General features: G+C 39.5%; 1 protein-coding gene across 1 annotated transcript; it reads right to left on the reverse strand.

Moving 5' to 3' along the window:
* Positions 1-611: 611 nt before the first annotated feature.
* Positions 612-6,579, reverse strand: meox1 (mesenchyme homeobox 1). The gene is made up of 3 exons (XM_057358773.1): positions 5,769-6,579; positions 1,948-2,120; positions 612-1,347 (listed from the first exon to the last, which is right to left on the reverse strand). Exons 1-3 carry the CDS (start codon positions 6,235-6,237, stop codon positions 1,225-1,227), a joined length of 765 nt encoding a protein of 254 aa, XP_057214756.1. The 5' UTR covers positions 6,238-6,579; the 3' UTR covers positions 612-1,224.
* Between the last annotated feature and the right edge of the window lie 13,401 nt (positions 6,580-19,980).

Raw genomic sequence — 19,980 nt, forward strand, 5'->3', positions numbered from 1 at the left:
TAAATATTCCCAACGAGTTATTACCGAAACAATTTATTAAAGTATTGTTTTTGTCATCTCTGTCCCCACCACTCTTCAAAACAAAGTTACGCCACTGTTAATTTCCCCCAATTTAACCTATTTTGTATTATTACAGTTAGAAGGTGTCAATTTACCGGCACAGCGTTGACGGTAACCGTGATATTGTTGATAATCGTAACTATCGATATTGTGTTAATACTGCACTAATACTAAAGATAATATCATAGATAAAACATCACCTGATAAAAGTTTTCTGTGATTCATTGTACAAATAAATCATGCGATTTATTTATTAAAAATAAAAATCTATAGATACCGCAATAATATTGTTATGATGGAGTCTTTTAGCCACGAAAATAATGTAAAGAATCTGATATTGTGACTAGTTACAATGTTGATAGTATACTGTATATAAACTTGAATTTCTCAGCCCAAGTAACACAGAGAACGACAAAACATTGATCATTTACATATACTGTACTGTGGACACTGTAACAGTACAAAGCAAAAGTATGCAAAATTACAGTTTAAGATTATGATTTCAATTCTGAGATCTGAAGAAAGGAAAATCACAGTAGCTCTTTTAGGTTTCAAATATTTATTCATTTTCCCCTCGTTTTTATATGCAACATCTGTTTTATCCATTTCATGTAAAAAAAAAGAATAGGTACAAAAAAGAAAAATATTATTTAACCAGGAAAAAGGGATATTCTAAGAGCAATCGGACAACACAATTTAAGGCAAAAACAAAGACGTGATATCAAGGCTTTTGGTGGTTTGGCACGATCCTGAGATCCAGTCTGCGTGTTGAGCTTCACAGGTGGTTCTGATCAGGCACCAGCCACCACTGCAGTGTGAAAGCACTCCAACAACAAACCTACATCATGCCGTCATGGCTGGAGGTCAGAGCTGTTAAACCAGGGCTTGAACGGTTAATATAAATTGTTTTACCACAGGAATAATTGGATTTTTACAGGTCTCTGATTTCACTCGATCCGTTCGTGAATGAAAGTGAAACATGTGGGCTGAAACTGGATGGTGCTTCCAAACCATTCAAGCTCTGTTGATAATTTGTCTTGTGAGCAAAGAGAGCAACAGGAAGCACGAACGCTTTTGTCCATGTAGCTGTGTAAGGGGATACGTGAAGAACTAGTGAAAAGTTGGATGCCGGGCGGATGGCGTGTGACTGTAAATATCGGATCTTTACTCAGAGCTGGGTGAAGCGGCAGAGTCCAACTCATCTGCTTCCAGGTCATGAGGAGATGCAGGTTGTCCTCCTTTTACTCTCTTCCACTTCATTCTTCTGTTTTGAAACCACACTTTCACCTGTGAATAAAAATGATAAGCAATGCATTAAAACTGTCTGGAAATGATTCCGCGGATAAATCGCGCGCTCTTCTAAGTGATTCAAAAGAGTTTTGAAGCCAGCAAATCAAAAGATTTGCGACATTGTTTCTGACAGCTAAACTTGGAGGACCGCATGCCTGTGACCCTTGTGCATCCCACTCTGCATTCTCCACGGAAACGCAGGAACACGGACCATCTGTTCCCACACTATTTTTACATGCTCCTTTTCGGCAGAATCCGTCTGCCACTCATTTCGAAAGCAAACGGTGGCAGGCGGCCAAGATATGTAGGATGCATCGGAAAATGTAGAGAAAGAGTTGCAAAGGGATTCAGGAGAAGGCCAGAGCTGTGCTGGGATCTAGCATCTGCCTTAGACCTCGAGCCTGGGAAAACCATCAAGGACCAAGCAAACTGGACCGGGTTTGTTTTAAGAAGGCAAACTCAAGGATCGATGAGATGACAGCTCTACCTTCATTGCCAATCATATTTCACACGGACCCATTTAGACTTGATGAATGAGTGTTTTCCTGTATTTACAGCCCAAAATACCACTAGCTTGAGTTGATATATCTATTGTACCTGTCTCTCAGTGAGGTCAAGGTTGACAGCGATCTCGTAGCGACGCAGACGGGTCAAGTAGTTGTGGTGGGTGAATTCGGCTTCAAGCTCCCGGAGCTGCTCCTTGGTGAAAGCCGTCCGTTCCTTTCTCGCCTTGCAGTTGGAATCAGGCTTGAAGCTTGAATCCTGAATTTCTGAAAGACACAAAATGTCAATGTTAATGTTATTTTTGTGCTCATGCCAATGAAGCTGAATCATGAAATAAATCATCACTGCAGAAAATGTTTTGTACGATAAAAGGTTGCATTTTTTATCATTATTAAAAATAAGTTTTATATTAATCAAAGAAAGTTAATTAATACAACTACATCAAACTAACTCAACTTTTTAAAAAAATAATGAGTTCCTTTCCACTAAATGTATCTACGTGAATAAAAATCCTCTCGACATTAAGTAGCGACAACTCCCTCAAGGAACCGTGCGTTTTCATGCCTGTTAGGTTTAAACTCTCTCCACATTGTAACATGGTTACAAGCGATTTTGTGGGCCACACGGGCTGCACATTTGCACAGGGCTCAGGGCAGATCACAGGGTGTTTGTGCCCCCATTAAAACACTGGAAGTTTGGGGATTGTGGGGGGCGCTAGAAACTGACCGCAGAGGACTCGAGTTAGCAAGGAATGCACCGGAACATTGTTAAGTCCGCTAACAAAAGAACAAAGGTTTGGACGGGTCAGCCGAAGCTTGTGTGTGTGGGGGGAGTGTAAATTTGTGTGCCCTACACATACCCTGACACTGTAACTTAATCCATGTCAGACAATATAGCTGGCGAACAGACTCAACACGTTCAAAATGCACTGTAATGTTAAGTTAACATTTACTGTGTAAAGATGTTTAAATCGCTTACGTTACACAGATTGTTAGTTAGTTTTTCCAACCTCGTGTGAACTCAATTAACATTTGCACTATAGTAGCACCAAAAAGCTGTCGCAATTACTCTGAAACGACTTTAATTTGTCAATGTAACAACTCGCACTTCGTGTTTGCCAGACCCTGGCCAGACTATGCGATGGACTCCAGTCAAACTGCCAGATGTTAGTGTGAAAGTGAGACAGATCGCTAGTAACAGGAGAAAATGCCTTCTCACATATGGCAACCTGTGGCCTCTGTTTCTTTTAGAAAGCGCGTTATTATCGTCATTAAAGTCCTGTTCATTTAAATGCACTGCCGAGGGTAGTAAATGGAAAGGTGGTGGCAGGTTGAGGGAGAAACACCTGGCACTCTGTGTGTGTGTGTGTGTGTGTGTGTGCGTGCGTGCGTGCGTGCGTGCGTGCGTGCGTGCGTGTGTGTGTACCACCAAAAACAGACTCCAATAAATTTCCCCAGAAAAAGCCTATAAACTTGTAGGGAGCAAGTTCTGCCCTCATTGGATTGTCTGGTGGGCATTTGGTATTTTATGTAGAAGGCGCTATAAAGTCATTTGTTCAAACGAAGTCAGATTGACTTGACAGTTAAACTTCAATTTACGTCAGTTAATGGTTTGCCAGACCAAAAGGGAACAATGGCCTTTTGCATTAAGAATAGACTGTAAACTGTAAACATCAAGCACATACTGATGCTTAAGTCTTTGAAAGACTTGTTAACAAAAATAAATATATCAGCTGCTGTCCTTCTAAAATCTCGTATCTCCATATTATGTGATTTTATTTTTTATTATTCACCCTTTATGTTTTTCACTTGGTTTTGCAAATATCTAACCAATATAAAGTATTCAAAAGTGCTCGTCAACTTTGACAACACAGTATTTAATCATTTAAAAAGTACAGTGTCTTTTTCCATTTCCTGAAAAACTGCGACATACGAGGTTTCAGAAGGACAGCGTAAAACTAGAGAAAAGAGGTAAATTGTGTGTAACTTAAATAGAGGTGAAAAAAAGCGATACATCAATTTAAAATGTCTCTGTTCTAAATGACAATTTCTATTAATATAAATTATATTTGGAATTAAAAAGCGAGTTTGTATATGTTTGTTATTTACCTTCATAGGCCAAGTTTTTTTAAGTCTTTATTTTCTCTACACAACCACACTTGTCTAAACTGAAGAAAACTGTAGACTTGTGACGTGAGAAAAAAGATGATGAGCACATTATCCGTGATGTTGAATTCATTTTGGGAATAAAAATCCCATCTGTTTACAATTCCGTGCAATCATACAGTGTCTGCTTGTCATTTCAGGTAAAAACCTGCTGAAAACATAATCACTACCAGATCTTATTATGATATGCTCGCCAAAACTTTCACACCTCGCGTCTTTCCACCTTTTCCACCGACAATTCATTAAACACCATACTAGCTCTGATCATATTCATGCGCGCTACAAACCCAACCTCAGTGATGAATATTTTCATGATGTTGAATTTTTCTCCAGTCTAATAGAAAGTTGTTCTGCAGAGATCCTGTTACTGCTTAACGACAGGAAAATGTCAATGGATAAGAATGCAGAAGTGGGATGGTAGGCAAGTTATATTACAGACGTGGTCTGGCTTGTTTCGACCGCAAGTGATGGAAGGTTACGTTAAGGTAACTCCGAGAGGGAAGTGGTATATTTATTCCCCACATTATACTAAGAGGCCTTGGTGAGTTATTGTAGTAAAGGGTCTGATGGATTTGAGGTGGGAATTTTTAAACGCCATGTGATTGTCTCGGAACGAGTATTGTCTTGCTGATTTGGCTGATGTATATACGAAGCGACTCAAGGACGATTGGGGAAATGTATTTATCTTCGAGAAATTTTTCCTGATCCCACAAACGCAAAGCTGTCTCAGTTTCCACAGCAAGTCTGAAAGATGAAATTAATGCCTGCACCAGATGTGCCACAAATACTGAGGTTCAATTTTCCAACTCTCGGAATAGCGTGAAATTAGAAGTACGCAGAGAGCTCATTATTATGAGCTTTCGTTATTATGTAGATGCAATCATTTCTGGCCATCATTAGCCATGACTGTTAAAACCAATATTGTTTGAGACATCATTTGGAGAAAATGGCTCTGACAATAAATCCACACACAAAAAATAGGATGCCTAAAACTATATGTAACTTTATAATCTGTGCTTAACAATAACATTTTTATATTGATCCAAAATGTTAGTACACGTAGCATCTCTGATTTTAAACACAAAGGATGCTGGAAACTGACCTAAAGAGATTTAATACATCTAAATCACAGTTCTTGACTTTCCAACTACTGTGTGTTGACTCTACAAGTTGAAATACTTCACATTCTCCATCATTATAAACAAATTATAGTAAAAATCTGATCTGGGTGGAGAAATTGTATGTTGAAGATATTTTTGTATGTCAAACCCGCCAAACAGGTGGTTTAAAAACAATAGCAGTCATGAAGGTGAACTTTACCTAAGAGCTTACAACAATTGAAGGAAGCGACAGCAAAATAATATGCGTGGAACGCGTTGTGTGTCATCCTCCGTGTGCATGCTCCCCGTGAGTATTTTTAAAGAGAAAAATGCATTACATCCTTTAAGCAGTTTGTTATTCTTTGTATTTGGAAAGTACCTACAGCATTCCTGCACTAAATCAACGCCTGCTAAGCACAAAGATGCTTAAAAGTCACTTATCACCACAGTGATGTGTGTTTAATAATGTTTACCAGTCAAAAAATATTTATTAGGATCAGTACTGTCAACACAACTCCACACAGTTAAACATTTTCCTAATTTGTAATATCTTCTCAAAAGCCAAAAGGACAGAACACTCACATTAGTCAGAGTGAATCACACCTCATATCTCATTCACTCTGGCCTAAACCACCACAAAATGACTCACCTGTGATTTCTCTTTTCCGTTTATTGCTTTTTTTCTCCATGTCCACTGCCGCCACGCTCTGAGGTGAGTATTCTCCCTCTAGACATGCACCAGGCAGCCTATCTCCACCTGCATTGTCCATTTCAGCCCCTACACCGGCTGCCACCGCTTCTGCCGCCCCCTGGCACGGCTCCTGTCCTCTGCCTCGCGGTTCGCAGGGAGGGAACTGCCACTCCGTCCGCTGGTACCCGCCGTGCGTGTCCGGATACAGTCTGTCCTCGCGTGGGTAAGCGTGCGGGGCAGGCACCAGACAGGAGCTGGAGAAGTCTGTGTAGGCCAGGAAATCGTGCTTCTGGTGCAGGGAGAAAGGGGTCTGCTGGTACGGCTGTAGCCCGGCTCCTGAACCTCCGGTGTGGGGGCTCCTGACGCAGCCCCACAGAGCACCGCCCGCATGAGGGCTGCGCATGCAACTGCTGGCTGGCTGATCCATGCTGAAGAGCACACAGCTTGGGCGACACGCGTAGTGAAAGCAAGGTCTCCTCAAAGACGCAGATGTTTGGGTCTGGCACAAGTCATCCACTTCATGCACATCAATGTCCGCCTTTGCAAATCACGCTCGGATGCGATCAGGTTCACCCCAATACGGATGTATGAAAGTAGGCACCTTCCAAAGGTGGTCTTGCTCTCTCTGGTCTTCACTTTGAAAGTGTATGGTGGGCTCTGGTGCAACACATCAACAAACACTCTCATTCAGTTCTAAGACTCACTCACTACATCCACTCTCAACTCCACACGCTGCTTTTCACAGTTCAAGACAATCCTGACAAGTGATCCCTCCTCCTTTTTAAACGTTTAGGTGGGAAAGACCAGCAAGTTTATGGAGTGTAACGTGAGCTTGCAGAGGAGGAGTCCTGTGGTCCACATGTCGGTACCCCCCAACTCAGCCCTGCCTCATATACTATTAATCATGCGGGATTTTATACGCACATCTAATGGGATTTCCAGGTGCTGGCTTTAAAGGAACATCGTCTGTAAAATATAAAATGAACACCCACACAGGAAAGTTGACCAGATCCTTTAAGCTTCTTTTTCCCTCAAAACCCCATTTTCACTCTTTCACTTTTAAATGATGTAAATATGCTGGATATCAATATGCACACGTATCAAAACTGTCTGTAAAACAACATTTCGTGTGTAGTGGATGTGAACAGTCAGAGGTTTATTTGACACTTCTGGCGAGAAAGCAGGAATGAAGCAGTGCTTGCCTATACACAACTCCTGTGTGCACCAGCTCAAGTAACAAACACACTAACATGCCATACTAACTGTCTCAATCATTTGTAAGATAGATAAAACAACTCTGTTTAAAATACAAATAATGCCTGTGTGACCGGTTCATAATTATTCAAATAATTAAAATGCATTTAATTGTTAAACATTGCTTGAAATGACAGTTATTTGCTTTATAGACTGTTTTGCAAGAGGTAAACAATACTGGTCCAGAAGTACATCCTCTTTTAGTTTTTATTTGATTCAATTTCATATATAATCTTTAATATATTTGATGACGTTTCAATTCAGTTCTAAATGTTCAGGATGCGTTGTTATAACGTTTATGTAATGTTAAAAATATAGTAGAGAAGAGTATCGAAAATGAAAGTGACCTATTTGTCAGGTATATGGTGACCCTCGAAATGTGACCTCTGCATTTAACCCATCCAGAGAGTCGTGAACACACGTACACCCGGAGCAGTGGGCAGCTATCACTGCAGCGCCCGGGGAGCAGGTAGGGGTAAGGTGCCTTGCTCGATGGCACCGCAGTCGTTACCCACCGGCCCTGAGAATCGAACCGGCAACCTTCTGGTCACGAGTCCGACTCTCTAACCATTAGGCCACGACTGCCCCATAAAATGGTCTATATGCCAGAATAATTTTTTAAGTCATGTTTTAGCAAAGAGAAAGAAAAGGTATAGAAGAAAGAAAGAAAGAAAGAAAGAAAGAAAGAAAGAAAGAAAGAAAGAAAGAAAGAAAGAAAGAAAGAAAGAAAGAAAGAAAGAAAGAAAGAAAGATTGTCAGACATACTTTTACCATGTGCTTGGATTCAATGATAAGCAAACCTATCCTTGCCATAATATTCATTAATGTTTATAATAAACCAACCAGTGTTTTCTCCAAATATGATGTCATTTCTCCTGTATCCTAACCATGTGTTTGTTCTGGCATGTAGAGTAAAACAAAATTCATTTTGAACAGATTTCATTTGACATTTGAATGTGGTTGAGGTCGGAATCTCTCTCTCTGTGTCTATCCACACTCTCCATTACAAATAATGGAAAGCGTTCATGTTTAGTTGCTTTCATAAGAACTGTGGTTATTTTTATTGTTGTTTTGCTTTGTCCCGTGTGTAATCCTGACCTTTGTAAAAAGAACAGCTCGACAACAGCAGCGTAATAGTTGAGGTAAGGGTGAAATCCTTTCCAATTACCAAGCACATAGCTGAGCCATGAAGCATCCACCTCTTTACTGGCAATCTGGGCCGTAGCATGACCACAGGGGGCTGGGGTTAGACAGCATTTGCGTTTAGTTGGGGCCATCTGTGTGAGAGTTTTTCTTCTCTGTGTGAGTGAGTCCACGCTCATTTTGGGTCTTGAGGTAGTCACCGTTCCTCGCTCGAACCTGTTGCCGTCAGTCGACCGGGGCAGGTTGGGGGCAAAGTGGGTGTTTTTGTGTTTTCATTTGATCCATCTTCATGACACCAGAGAGAATAAGAAGGATGAAAGAGAGTTGTAATGGAGGACTGGCGCAGGCCAGGCTCGGGTCACGGAGCTGTGGGAGCAGAGAACAGATTCAGACCCTGCTGCTGGCCACTTCATTTACTGCTTCCGCCAAACAGCACGACACATGCTCACCTCACACAACCAAAACACGCACATGTGGTGGTAGACTTTTGTTAGATTTGAAATTTGGATGGCAAAGTACTTACGTACTTACAAGTTGCATAAAATTGTCTACAGTTTTCAAAAACAATGTGTTTATAATGATCATTTTGTAACTGGCTGCAGCTTTTTATTGGAAAATAACGGTGCATAACCACAGTTTGGGGTGATTTCATGTTAAATGTGGCACTATATAACATTTATCTATGCTTAAACATTGGTACTTAATTTAACAGGAGAGCAGGTTGATTTTAAACTAAATTCTGCCGCCCTCTAGTGGTTGATCAAGAGACGTGCGGTACAACTGCATCAAAAATGTTCAAATGCTCAGTATATGCATCGTTTCCCCCCAAAAAATGATACCTTGAAAGCACTTTAAGCTTTAGAAAAGAAGAGTCTTTCAATCGCATGTAATCAAAGATGTAATGACTGTGTCTCAGGCCTAAGGTAACAGATGTGTCTGTATTACGTTTTATCAAACATGCCAACGTTACATCTGAAAAGTTTAAGAACCACCATTGTAAAGGATTTACTAAGTAAAAACAATTTGAGGTAAACAAAATATATATATATATAACGCCCTGATTTACACTGTTAAAGAACCGCCCACTCGCCTGTCAATCAACTGAGCTGAGACAACTAGAGTTTCAACATCACGACACGCACATACGATCTGTATGATTTTAACAGGAAAAATATGAAACATCTTCTTTATGCATGCTATTCTTACCTGTTCACAGGTACTCCATTAAAATAATTCTGTTGGGAACATTATTTTCATGCGATTTATCAACACGAAGTAAGTTAAAGCATAGGCAGAGATGCATATGTTACTCAAGAAATTAGTACATCTCACAATGGGAACATCATTTTTTACAGAAGACGAATTCTTTATAATTTGTTATTATAACATGTATTTAAACGCATCTAGGCATACATTATCTCATATGACCACTTGTGATGAAAATTGGCTCACCGGAAATGGAACCATACAACACGTAGGCAAAGTTTTCTGTTTGAGCTTTGTTGTCTTGTAAACAGGTGTAAACAAGGCTTACATTCCGGTGAAAGGGGTTTGGCTTTGCGCAAGCTTGAAACCTTGTTTTAGGGGCGACCAAGCTTTAATGTTTCAAAAAGTCTTTCTTTACTGTAATTAAACAAACCACTCATCACTTACGCTTTTGTAAACCAACATTGTTTTCTGAAGGCACCGCTTGAGTTTAACTGTTACCGTTCTCAAGGGGCGTTCTCAAAAGTTTGCTGGGAAGAGCTGAAGCTCCAGCATCACATGTTCATGGAATACCTTCCTGTGGATGCTGTCCCTTGCCAAACATCCAAGGGCAGGACTTCCTGCTGTGCAGCTCGGGGCTTTGAAAATGAGGTCCAAACTGCTCTCCAGAGATTTCTCAGGATCAGGCCTCTACACACTCAACAAGCCAAAAGGGAACAGCCTTGGAAAAAAAAACCTTTAACACCAGGCATGCTCTTCAGTTTACACATGCATGCACACGCATTCACAAACACCCTAAACTTAGCCCTCTATTCTATTTTTATACTCTTTTGTGTTCAACAGTTACAGGCTCTTTGACGTAAATAGGGACACATTTTTGTAAGTGACAGATGAATGTAGCTACTGTATTTTTTTAGATAGCCTGATTTTGTCTTGTAGTGATTTTTATTAGGAAAATTGGTAGATTTAAAAATTGTATTTACAAAGCACATTACTCTGTTGGTATTTACATTTAAGCATTTGACAGATGCTTATCCAAAACTACTTGTAGTGCATTCAATGTAACAATTAATTTGATTTATTAGTTTAGTGTTGTGTATTTTGTTCATAATTAAAGAAATCACTGATGTTACAAAATCATTTTGGCAACACTTTACAATTAGGTACCCTTTATAAAGCATTTATAAATGTGTTCATTAATGATTAATAAGTCATTTACAAATGCATTATGAAGCAGTTATAACGGCATGAATAAAAAGAGGGATTCTAACGAAATACCTGCCAAATAGTGAGCCATTTTTAACTCAAAAGTTATCAATGCTTAATAAGTGTATTTATTCATTATTTATTTGACTCGAAAGCAGATTCATTATTATCTTGATGTTGTTTGCAATATAGGCTGTCAGACTGGACACTGTAGGGTGTTATGTTGTAAATCTTATACGTGCTCACTATTTGGCAGGTATTTCGTTAGAATCCCCCTTTTTATTCGTGCAGTTATAATTGCTTTATAATGCATTTGTTAAGGTTTTATTAATCATTAATGAACACATTTATAAATGCTTCATAAAGGATACCTTAATGTAAAGTGTTACCATCATTTTAAACTAATTGATGTGGTTTGACATCAATCCTGTGCATCCTACTGCATTTTCAGAGATTTCACGGTCAGAAGTTTCATCAGTTCCCATATTAAAAGCATACTGTTTGAAGATGGTTGAATTGGATTTTGATAAAAGCGCATGCCAAATGAGTAAATGTTAATGTAAATGGAAGATACAAAGTCAAACTCCACTTTTCTGTCTGTTTTTGATTGCACTTCTTTTCAAAAAAGGTTACTCTAGTCTGTAGCTACGTATTATCTATGCACTGTGACATTTTGACCAACACAACGCAATTCAGGTAAATGCATGCAATCTGTGCTAATGGAGCCATAGATACAAGTGACCCTGCTTGTGATGTGACTCGCCCCTCAATCAAAAGGAAAAGCGAGAGAGGAAAGACATTCCAGATGTCAACAGTGAACTCTGCACAGCTCCGGTCTGTGGCCACAAGAGCTTTGTGTACCTGCCCTGCTAAATCCATTACCCATCTCCTCTACAGAGCTTTGCGCAGCCAGAGAATTCTCGGAAGCCTTTCAATCAAGCGGCTGCGCTGTGTCGCGTCACTGCTTCGTGCCAGGCATCTCCGGATCTTTCAGAATGTGACATTTACGTTAGACGCTATTTGGGAATTCCAGTATCCAGAGTGTGTGAATCCCACTGAAGCCACTGTGGTACATGTCTAGGCTTTGGGCAGTGTTTAGTAGTAGATCCTCTGCAGACAGCATGAAAGGTTGTGACACACCGAAAAAGTTTTGCTCGGCCATCAAGTAGCATTGATTGTAGATGTAAGTCGCACTATAGACTGAGGTAAGCCAGATGGAGAACTGTAGAGGGTAACAAATAGCAGGAGGTTTGGCTTCCTTTAAGACAGCATGGTCTCCATGTAGATCTCTCTGGGCCGCTCGCTGAAAGCCACAGCAGGCGAACATGTAGCGTGTTGAGTTTCATGTGTAATGTTTCAGGAAAAGGCCTTTTTATGAGACCTGAGGTCTTGCGGCATAGGTTGTACAGCAAGTCTAGTTGCAACTATCCAAAGTTCGGATTCGATTTGCACCAAATCTATAGGGACTGCAATTAAACTCATTTAGGAGAAATTGGGAAATTGTGTGTGCATTGTGTATTGTAACTGAGCAGGTAAACCCTGGAAATCTGAGTGTTGAGCTTGCCAGACTGTTTCAAAAGTTGGGTAATGCTAAATCTCTAGAGAAGAGATTTATGCTTCATGTGCCCTTCAGAGTGACAGCAATAAACATTTAAGCCCAGACCATGTCTACCCGATGACCATGTGTAAACTCTTCCCTTCTTACTCCCTTGTTTTTTATGTTTTGAATATATATACCGTAGAGCAGCTGGAGAGCACATGGGACATGATGTACTATATGCACATACAGCTATAAATGTATATAAACACACACACATACAGTGTATTCTGTGAATTTCTAATGTATATAAACTATATTGCATTTGAACCGTTATATTGTCACATGAAATACCTCTGGTGGTCTAAGGAGATTGCATAATGAGCATCAATATCAGCACATTCTGTTGCACAACGGGCTGTGTACTTTCTCTGTGTATTCCATTAGAAATCCTCCTTCAAGTGCCAAACAAAATGCGCTTGCACACTGTCATGAGACCTCAGCAGTGTCACGTTTCATTGTCTGAAAGCAGTTGAACAAGGGCTGCTTTAGGAGAATATTAAATCTACAAAGCAAAAGATTTATAGAGGGACATAAATGATCTCAAGTCATTCATTTAAATAGTGGGATTTCATAGATTTATTTTGTGTGCGTGCATGCAATCATTTTATGACTATTTGTCTTTGTGAGGATCATGGGGTGTTATTCAGGCCTATATTGACAATTATAATATTATCCGGTCAGTAACACTTTAATCTGATTGTTGAAGTAATTAAGATAGCTTGTCCTCCATTTGGCATTAATTTATTTTATGGTATGGATTATAACTGGTCAGCAGCTGTCTGTGAAAGCGCTCAACTGCGTTTACATGACTCCCTCTTGTGGTCAATTTTAGTAATGCAAATAATTACTAAAAAAATCCAAAGAAATCCACATACACAAAAAAAGGACATTAGCTCTTTGTCCAATTTACAAACAAGTTAGTTTAAAACCTTTTTAAATTTTTGGTTCAACATGATTTATTCATGCTTAAATTGGGACTACATAATTTTTTACATGATTTGTGTTGTTAAAATATAATTGTTATAACATGCTTTGCATTAGACGGCATTAGGGGAGATTTTTTTTAATTAAGTGTTTCTGTATGTGTTTTCAGTAAAGAAAAAGACTTGTATAATGTACTTGTCTTTGAAATTTAGAAGAGTTTGTTAAATTTTTGCATTTTGTGGTTAGCGTTGTTCAGAAGAGTTGTTCCTTTGCTTGAGGTTAAGGTTTTAAAATGTAATTTCTGTTAACCTATGTTTATCTTAATATCCTAAGATAAATTACAATTTTATAGGCCTATCACATTTACTTAAATATAGAAATTGAAACCCTAACCCTACATAAAAGTATGTTCGTTCAACGAAGATCAATGAACATGGATATATTAATAAACATAACCTTTATATGTGCAACCACTGTCAGATTTTTTTCTGCCTTTTTACGCAAAATTTTCCTTAACTTTTTAAAAATATTATATATATATATATATATATATTAACATCAGATTTTTGCTATTAGACAATTTTGGCATCAAACTGTAATATATCCAGTGTGTTAATTATAAAATAATTACAACTATTTATATGATATACAACACATGGACTCTGTATGTACAGTTTTTAGGTGGTTTCACGACACATTAAATCAAATTTTTGCTAAACGGCACAGGTGGCAGGGTTGATTTCTTAGAAGGCCATTTTTATGAGTTTGTAATGAATTGGTGTTGAAAAGTTACTTTTCCCTTTAATTATAATGATGTTTAACTTTGAATTATTCCCAATAGACGAGACAAAGTAAATACATATGGTTATCACAAGCAAAGCAAAAACCAATGCTATTTGTAATTGGATAATTGCAGAGATTAATCAGCTGAAATGCTGATGTCCCCACCATTGCAGTACGTTAACAGGTCAGGAGGAACATTTTGTTACAGGTGCTTTAACCCAAAGGTGTTTTTGGATGTTTAATACACAGTTTGGCCTAAGCGTTGTAGATTTACGTCATCGATTTTCTTTCATTGTATTATCCAGCCTCAGGACCAGTAACATGCTGGAAAATTTACACAGTAACAGTGTAATGGTCCTAACTGTGGTTTTGTTTTTATTGACCCCAACGTGAACACCGTCTATAGAATGACCTAAATTACACCACCCAAGAAATGTTTTCACAAAAACATCTGTCTTCAATTTCAACTAGCCAAAGCCATCTTGGTCATTATTCATAGACACTGAATAACCTATGTATCTTTATGAGACTATTACATTACGTCATTGTAGTTTATATGGTCATCAAATATACCCATTGATAGACATAAACAGAACATGCAATTTGCAATGTTCAGACTGGCTCTGTGCTAATTATTTCACCTCCAATAAAGCCTACATTTTGGCAGAGCTTGAGCAGATAAGAAATCAATTCCTCCCTGGTCACTCGTTTCTCAAAAGCCAATGAATAAACGTTGTATTTAATTTCACCACTAGTGGGCGCTCTCCGTCTTTCCTTTCAGCGCAAACCTCGTGTAGATTGCGACTTGAAATTTTTAACATCATTCCGTAGAATATGTTAAAAATATTGACATATATTTCATAAATAAATATCAAAGTTTTTTGTCAGTCATTATTCTAATATATAGATTTATATATTTTTTGCAAATTGAGGTGCAAGCCCTCATCCTGGTTAAAATGATGAAATCTTTTTTTTTCATAATTTTGTTAAATACGGTCAAAATATATATTTTTTCATAAAATAAGTTCCAAATTTTTTGTAAGACAATCCTAAAAATTAACTTTTAATTTAAAAAATGTAATCGAGGTGACGGTTTCCCACATTTATGGTGTTTTTTTCTGTATAGATGTTTAATACTTTTCACTTGACTGCATCGTAAAGGGATGTCAAACTCTAAACAAATATTCCTGCAACAAAAGTCTCCCTCAAGAGTAAACGTAAGCCCGAAAGCCTTAAATTCAGAAATAGCAGACTAGTATTTGGAGTGCTCGGGATAAAGGCCCAGCTGTGAAATTGGGAGCCATGTAAGAGGTCATGTTTGCGTACTCCATTCTCCTGAGCATCACTTTATGCATGTCTGAGTACCTTTTCCACAGTGCCAGACTGTCTCAACACCTCCGAGTCTCCTTCCTTCACGTGGGATGGCAGTTTCAAACATTAGCCACAGCAAATACATATCAGTAAATCAGCTCGCAGCCGTGACTGATGCAGGAAATACTTGTTACATGGACCTGGGGGAGAATGTTAAAACAGTGTGTGTGTGTTGGTGTGTTTGTTATTGTGCATGCCGATGCCCACCAGCCTTAGTAGTTCATAAATACATTTACAGTATTTGGTGCTATCGTGCAGATACGTGGATGGAGACACACACTCCATTAGTGTGTGCTTGTTTTTCTAGTCTGTGATGAGTTTTCATGCTGTATCGCAGCAGAGTGTGTATCCAGTAGTAGATCTCAGCATGAGTTTTTTTCTCACTTGTTCTGTCCCTCTCCCTCCCCTGAGTCAGGCTTCTCTAACTCAAGCATGTCTAATAAGAAAACAGAGACAGTGCCCCCATAAGAAAACCGAATATCAACACACTTCATCAACTGAATGACAGCAAATTTGCTTCACCGAGTATCATTGATACAGTGAGTATACACTACACCACACACCGTCCTTATTAGCATGAATGTTTCTGACTTTAAAATGAATGATCTGAAATTAAAATGAGAATTTTGAGCATTCGTAAATGTTGACCAAAGATACCCTCAAAAAAGAGATGGGTTATTTTCACCACAGTGTTTGTTCAAAAAGCGACAAACCAAACCGCTGGGTTAAATTAACACCGAAATTGTTTCTATTTCATACGACAATGGGTTAAAACTAGCATTTTGAGTTTAACCCAGCATGGGTCATTTATAACCCAATGGTTGGGTTTGAATCTTTTTGACGCAACCGGGGATTGAAAATAACCCGGCATTTATAGTTGTGTTGTTGTTAGAAAACAAGTCAAAAATATTGATGACTCATCCTGTACTACACACATTTTTATCCAATCAAATGCCAGCCTTTTATTGCAAGCCTTTCAGTACGACCCATCCAAACCTACTACTTTAGTAGAACATTTGTCAACACAAGAAAGAAAACTGGCCAGTTTTTTCTTTTAAGAAAAAAGATTGGCTTTGTATGGTTGCCTGTGCATTTTAAACATTAATAGGAAAGCTTTTTTTTTTAATTCACATTTTCTGTTCTCTCCCGGTTTTTCAGTCACTAAATCTCTCTTTATTCCTTTTAAGAAATCCATTTCTCCATCCTCAAGTGCTTTGACATCATCCTCTTTTCTACATCCTCCCTTATTCTTCATACAGTGTTTTAATTCCCACGCAACAGGTTCCAGTTGTGTAATACCTTCTTACGTTTCCCACACATCTTCAATATGCTTATATAATTCATGCAAGCCGTTTTTGCGATTCTAAAGCACGTTGACTCTCATGAAACATGACAGTCAGTGGGCGTCTTAGGGTGTACGGCACCTCAATGGCATCTTAGCGTGTAGGGGTGTACATGCATGTGTTTACTTATCGGTTGTTGCTTGTCACATCTGTGATAGGCGAGACTCCCCTCCGCCTCAACCCGCCACACTTTCCAACGCTCCCCCAGAACGTAAACAGTCTGCCCCATAGGAATGTTATCCCAAAGCCACTAATTTGCCTTGATTGCATTAATATTTTTCAACTGAAATTGCCCTTTTCCCCTTCCTATTGCCTGTGTTTATTTTTTCTCTCTCCTCCTATTCTCTAGCCTGCTCATTGCGTTCTCTATTAGGGCAAAATTAGAGGCCATTAGCCGGCAGACGGATGCCCCGCAGTTCCGGTCTGGCTGTGAGCTAAAGCTGGGGGTATTGTGGGCAAGATGGGGTAACGCTCCAGAGATCTGCGCTTGCTGGAGTCACACTGGGGTAAAAGGAAAAAGAGGTTCAGATAAAGAAAGAGATAAAAAAAAGTGAGTCAAGAGTGAGTAATTGCCGCTTTCAGGCATGAGCGATTTCATGTACTTCCTTCTTAAGCCATCATTGTCTTGGCCCATAGGTTAGATGAGGTATCACGATGAGGGCCCGACGGCGTTTTCCACAAAAGTCTACAGGATATCCCCTCTCAACCTGCTTGAATGACTCAAGTCAACGTTCATTGAAAAACACTCCTCAATGTTATTGAACTATTGAAAGACGTTTCCTTATGAGCTGAATGCCCTTCAGATTATTACTATTTATGTTCGATGAATAGTTCCTCTGGCGACGGTGGTTCAACAGCAGGTGTTCTGTTTTCTGATTCGAGTGAAGCAGCTGGTCTAGGGTGCACGACCGTGCTCTCTTCATTTTTACCGCAATTACATTACCATGCGGACCGCTTCCACTATAGTGTTACCGTCCCGCAGGTGGTTCTTCCATCGCGACGCTATTTATGCTCCAATGTCATTTATACGCTGATGGTGTGTGCAGATGCTGACTCAGCCACCGAATCTGTCAAAGTCAGGCCAACCAGAGTACAAAATGTCAAACATAATAATGGTTTAAGGAACAGGCCCTGAATTCTTCAAGCGATTCATTCGGGTGAAATCCCACTTCACCTTTTCTAATGGTCTGCCAGCTGGTTGGCGAAGAGTTTTGCTATCAGCTACATTTGTGGCGGAGTGAATCACGTTTCAGTCGTGAACTCGAACGTTTCCTTTTGACTTGGAGCAAATGGGTCAAATCCAGGAGAAGGAGGGGACCAGAGAAGACAGGGGAGAGAAAGCAGAAGGGCAGAGAGATATTGCAGTCGCCCTGGGAAGACTGTGCAGGACAAGGCAACGCGCCAAGAGAAACTTTCTCTCGCTTCTCTCTCCGTGTCCTCCTCAAGCTTTTGGGGAGATTTGTATGACTGGGACGTAAAAGAACACAGAATTTGTTTCTGTGACTCTGCGCGCAGATGTTTGTGTCTTGGTTTGTTAGGAGAAACAAATGATTATCCTAAATAAACATGGAATTATTTACCTCGAAGGAAAAACTGAATATTTGACAAGGCTCCAGCGCAGATTTTAATGTCCATTCCAGAACACTGCTGGCAAGCACTGAGGGGTTTTAGATCTCAGAATCAAACGTCTTGGAAAATCATAAAAAAACAAGGATTCATGTGTGCAAACATCACTGTCTCAGAGCATTATGTTGATTCAGATGTTGACATTCGGGCTCACATGGAACAAATATTCCCTGTTCGAAAATAAACATTTAGCTGTAATATTGGTTTAAATCAAATACAAACTATCAGCACGTCCGAAACTTCCCTCTGATAATTCACTTCTCAGAGCGCTCTGGACGGTGTGGTGTAATGCTGGTACACGCGCATCAGGAAGACGTTTGTGTCGTGCGTGTGCTCTGCGTGTGGAGGTGCATTCAGACCCATCCGTGGGGAATCGGATCACTCGAATCATGCCACTTTTATCTCTTCCTATCTCCAGTTTGTAATTGCAGACTTCCAAACATGTTGTATATACAGAAATAGAACTTTTTATCTTCCTCACCCTTCCTTCCACAACGCTTCTATCGATGCCGTCGTGCTCGTCCACCCGTCCGCCTCACATTCGGCTCTGTCTCAGAAAGCTTGAGGATTTTGTTTGAAAGCAATGCAACATTCAGATGTCCTTGAAAATAAACACTACCTCTGACATTTTTGAAGGCTGTTTCGTGTCTTGAAATGTTTATATCTTTTCTAAACATGTAATAGTTCTGGTTTTTGAACAGCGAGTTCTTGAAACTTTCTCAAGATGTTCTTGAAGGAACCAAGCCCTGTTGAAATGACAAGCTCTACTGTTTGCCAGCATATTTTGCTGCTGTCCTTCTGAAACTTTGTATCTCCATATTTCATGATATTTGATTTTTTGCCATAAATTATTGTTATTAGTTGGCCTTTATGTTCGTCACTAGGTTTTGCAGATATCTAACTGATAAAAAGTTAGATTTAATCATTTAAAAAGAACAGTGTTTTACCATTTCCTGAAAAACAGCGAATTGCGATATGCTATTTTTGTGGTATGCTGGATTTTTAACTAGTTTAACTGCAAAGATTTCCAACCAGATTTACAAGAAAAGTCCTGCTGGTGAATGACTTTTTGAACCCCGACCACAAGCTGCTGTTTTACCGCTCTGAACAATCTGAGAATTTGACGCAACAACCCAATTCCCAACAGTCCACTTTCAAAAACAATAATAAGAAAGACGTAAATGAGCTGTACTTACAGCATCCAGTGTTTCACCACCTCAACCAGGGGGCCAATGGTAAATAAATAAAAGTAAAATAAATAAATGACACCGCAATAGGACCCAAACCTGACCCGTCTATTTTGACACATCGCCGCTTATTTTGGAACGAGGGGTTTGTAATCCCACCTGATGTGAAAGGGTTAATCGGGAAAGCGATCGGTCCCAACTGGCGCTCAGGCTGACGTAGAGGAGCCAGGCTGAGCTTTGCAGTTTGCATCATTCTGAAATTGAGGAGGAGAGTATGAAGGTGGCCGTGGTGGAGATGTGAAATTGGCTTCTGTCATGGAACAGCTGAGCTCACTGTTTTCGCCGAAAGTGATTAGTCAAACTGTTATGAGCCTAGCATCGAAGAGAGAGACAATAGAGAGCAATTATATGATGCAGGATCTGTCTGTTCATCCGTCTGCCATTAGACATTAAAGATGAAGTGATATGAGACCCAGCTCCATGGTTTCGGAGTGACAAAACAAATAAACAGAGATGTGATTATGTGT

The sequence above is a fragment of the Triplophysa rosa genome, linkage group LG18 (genome assembly GCF_024868665.1).
Source record: "Triplophysa rosa linkage group LG18, Trosa_1v2, whole genome shotgun sequence".
In the NCBI taxonomy this organism is placed as follows: Eukaryota; Metazoa; Chordata; class Actinopteri; order Cypriniformes; family Nemacheilidae; genus Triplophysa; species Triplophysa rosa.